Source organism: Crocuta crocuta, unplaced genomic scaffold, assembly GCF_008692635.1.
Source record: "Crocuta crocuta isolate KB4526 unplaced genomic scaffold, BGI_CrCroc_1.0 scaffold563, whole genome shotgun sequence".
NCBI classification, from domain to species: domain Eukaryota; kingdom Metazoa; phylum Chordata; class Mammalia; order Carnivora; family Hyaenidae; genus Crocuta; species Crocuta crocuta.
This window is the reverse complement of record NW_027532000.1, coordinates 59,369-63,331: the sequence shown is the minus strand read 5'-3', so window position 1 is coordinate 63,331 and position 3,963 is coordinate 59,369. Positions and strand designations below refer to the sequence as shown.

The following is a 3,963-nucleotide window of genomic DNA, read 5'->3' as shown; positions in this document are numbered from 1 at the left end:
GCATAGAAATATATTTCTCTCTCCCTCTCTCCCTCTCTCCCTCCCTCTCCCTCCCTCCCTCCCACTCCCTCCCCCTCCCTCCTATCCTTCCTTCCTTCCTTCCTTCCTTCCTTCCTTCCTTGTCTGTCTGTCTTTCTTCCTTTCTTTCTTTTTCTTTCTTTCTTTCTTTCATCTGTCTTTCTCTCTGTCTGTCTCTCTCTCTTTCATTCTTTCTCTTTCTTTTTTTTTCTTCATGGAATAATGTGTGGCAAGTACTTAAAATAGAATTGGAGTGCTCCTGTCTGGTATGGTAGGTGGACCATATGACATTGAGTGGTCTCCTGGTCTGATCATCCTCAGTTTAGCAAGTGTAATTTTAAAAGTCATCCTTCCATTTGTAATGATGTGGATGGAGCTACAGTATATTATACTAAGTGAAATAAGTCAGTCAGAGAAAGACAAATACCATATGATATCACTCCTATGTGGAATTTAAGAAACAAAACAGATGAGCATATGGGAGGAGGGAAACAAACCATGAGACTTTTAAAGAGAGAGAATAAACTGAAGGTTGATAGAAGGATGTGGGTGAGAGATGAGCTAGATGCGTGATGGCTACCAAGGAGGGCACTTATGGTGAGCACTGGGTGTTGTATGTAAGTGATGAATCACTGAATTCTACCCCTGAAACCAATATTTTGCTATATGTTAACTAACTAGAATTTAAATAAAAATTTAAAGAAGAAAAAAAAGTTATCCTGAAAAAAATGTTATCTCGGCCAACTTTGTTTGGCATTTACCCCTTTTTATAGCTTTCCCTCACTTTATACATATTCAAAATGGACTGAGGCACATCTTGTGTCCTGCCTTAGGGTGGGACATGGTAGAGTGGTACCACTCTCAACTTCTTATCCATCCAACAGGAAAGTCCTACACAAATGCCTCTACCTGTGGGCTTCCTGTCTCAGAAGTTCTGTGTTAGTATGTGAGCCCCTCAAGGATGAATGTTTACTTAAATTCCAAGATACCCACAAAGTAGAGTTTGGAATCATAGTAATATCTCTGAGTTTTCTTTTTTGAGATCATATTATTAGAAATTACTTCCACTGAGCTCCCTTTTCCTTCTCATCCCTTAGACTGAAAAAGTGGTATGCTTAAGAACACCATTTACAGCTACCCCTCTTTTTGGCTTACTGCCATGCCTAGCCTTTTTGTTCTGACTGCTTGTGGGGGAATACAGAGATCTACTCTAACCTTGACTTGAGCTTTTGGGTGCAAGGCTGACATCTTAGCATTAGAGTATCAGGGCTAGGCCCTTGAATATCATCCTCATGTACCTCATTTAGTATCTGGAAAAATTGAAACCCAGAGAAAAGAAGGGACTGACTAGCCTAGAGACATTATAATGTAGTGGCATGAGTGAGCATACTTTCTGGAGCCACAGAATTGGGGTTGAGTTATAGGTCTTTAGCTAGCAAGCTGGGTGACCTTAGCTGATCACCTGACATCTCTGTACCTTGGAGTGTAAAATAAGATTAAGAACATCTCTACCTCCCAGGGTTCTCTTGTGGCTCAGAAGGTTTAGAGTGAAAATATGTAGCCCAATGTCTTATGCATATAGGTGCTAATATTAATTCTCCTGAGTCCTGGACCACTGGTCTTTGCCCCTATCTTCATATAGGTTCTGGGACACCCATGCCTATGCCCAGGGCTTTGGTGTGGTTTGCTTTGTGTTCCATGATTTCTGTGCACACCTGCGTTAGTTTCCTCCGCTGACTGTAAGCTCCTTGAGAATAGGGGACATATCTGGCTTGGCATCTGATATATGTCCCCACATACCTCTGACCTAGCAGAGTTGCTGTAAAGAAGGGGCCTTGGAAACTCTGTAGAATTGAATTAACTAGGAGTTAGATGTCTTGGTACTCTTTGTTTGACTATGTGGCAAGGAGGAAAAGTGGTTTCAGGCTATAAATAACAGCAAAGAATCATGTCATTGTAAAGTTTCCTATTTAATCAATATATTTTAGTGAACTGAGGGGAGAAGAAAAAATAATTGTAAGAGAGTAACTGTATTTTCTTTTTCTCCCTCTATCATTGTTTCTTTCTTGCCCTCCCCTGTCCCCTTTTACTCATCGGGGAAGCAGAGAGACTTCTGTTATTTGCTCAGGCTTACTCTTCAAGTATAAGCAAGAGAATAAGAGACTAGATCTGGGATGAAGGACTGATATAGAAAGAGAAATTCATACAGCAAAAGAGGGAGGGAAGGAGGGAGGGAGGATGGGAGGGAGGATGGGAGGGAGGAAGGGAGGGAGGGGGGAGAGAGAGAGAGAGAGAGAGAATGAGAATATGAATGTCATGGAATCAGAATGAACCTTGGTGCCTGTAGTGCTAGAAAGCAGCTGGCATAGAGGGTCTATAGCAGTCCTGGGTGGTATGGCTCATTTGGCCTCAGGATGAGCAAAACTATGGGTCTTTCCAACTCCAGGACTTCCCAGGGGTCCTTCTCTCTATCCCTCTTTCCGACCAGGCCTTTTCTATACTCCTACTTCCCCAGTCTGTGCCCAACCTTAGGTGCTTCCAGGCAGGTGACAGGGCCATCCCTCATTCCTTGCTGCCTCTCACTATCACATGTTCTTCCCAGGGTGAGGACATCCTAGACAGGAGCTCGGAGCTGATCTACACTGGGGAGATGGCCTGGATCTACCAGCCCTATGGCCGCAACCAGCAGCGGGTCTTCTTCCTGTTTGACCATCAGATGGTCCTCTGCAAGAAGGTAACCTCAACCCCCTCTTTACTGAGGGAGATAGTCACCTCAGGAGCATCAGCCCCTCCCTCTCCATCATCCCCAGCCCCAATGAAGTGACCATTATAGTAGGTGTCAGAATACATCAGTGGCTTCTAATTTTGTGATCCCTTCTTTAACTTTTGTTGTTTTCCCTCTTTATCTATTTTCTTTTCAAAAATCTAGAATAAGACTTTGTTCTCTATTTTCTTGTCTTCCACGATGGCTGTCTATGCTCCTCTGTATACCTTTGCCCTGTTATTTTAGTTATGCATGTGTTTTGATATTTTCTTCCTGAGATGATTCTACTGGGAATAATTTGCTGCTTTGGGGAATTTTTCCTTTTTCTTCCTTTCAATTTTTTTTTCAGGAGGGGAGGAGATCCCCTTTCCTGTTTCCTCAGTCATCCACTAATGTTCCTACAACCTTGAAGTTGGCCCAGACAACTGTTTCCCTGTGTCCTTTGTTTTTAATTATATCAGCCTGGACATACTCTGTTGTCCTCTGTGTTATAATTAGTCGTTATTTATGTAGGTTTCATTTTATTCTGGGAGTATCAGGACTACATAGAGTATAATAATGCTGGAGAAAGTTCAAGGAACTTTTTGCATTTGGGCTATTTATTCTTTCACTGAAGGGCCAGACTTGGAGGATGAGCCATTTGGGAATCATAAATGCAATAATAGCAAGAGAGACTGGGGATAGAGGACAAAGGAGCTGGGGATCTGAAACCAGAACACCTGGGTCCTAGACTTTACTGTCTCTAAACTTGGGCCAGCTTTTTAACTTTATGCCCTTATTATTCTCAGTGCCAAATCAGGCTGATGATAGATTTCATCTCAGGAAGCTTTAAATCCCAGCAGGCCCTGCACTTCCAGCACAGAGCCCAGTGTGGGACTAGATCTCACAAACCATCACCTGAGGTCATGGGGAGTAGTGAAGTATAGTGTTAAGAGCATGGGTTCTAGGGCCAAAGGACACCAATCAACTTTTATCCATGAGCTGTGTGACCTTGGACAAATTCCCTATGCCTCGTATTATCCCCTCATCTGAAAAATGGAAATCATAATGGTATCTACATAGAAGAGAGGTTGTGAAGGTTAGAAGAAACAATAGAGTTGCAGTGCCTGGAACATAGTAAGTGCTTAGTAAATGCTAGCTATTGATACTATTACTGTATTTTTGGTGTTAGTACTCTTTTT

General features: G+C 42.5%; 1 protein-coding gene across 1 annotated transcript in view; it reads left to right on the top strand.

Annotated features, from left to right (window-relative positions):
• The window catches only part of ARHGEF9 (Cdc42 guanine nucleotide exchange factor 9), a 166,762-nt gene that overhangs the window by 128,062 nt on the left and 34,737 nt on the right, over window positions 1–3,963 (top strand). The window contains exon 7 of the mRNA XM_077775298.1: window positions 2,621–2,752. Coding sequence (XP_077631424.1) covers window positions 2,621–2,752 — 132 coding nt within the window. The remainder of the gene's footprint in view (window positions 1–2,620; window positions 2,753–3,963) is intronic.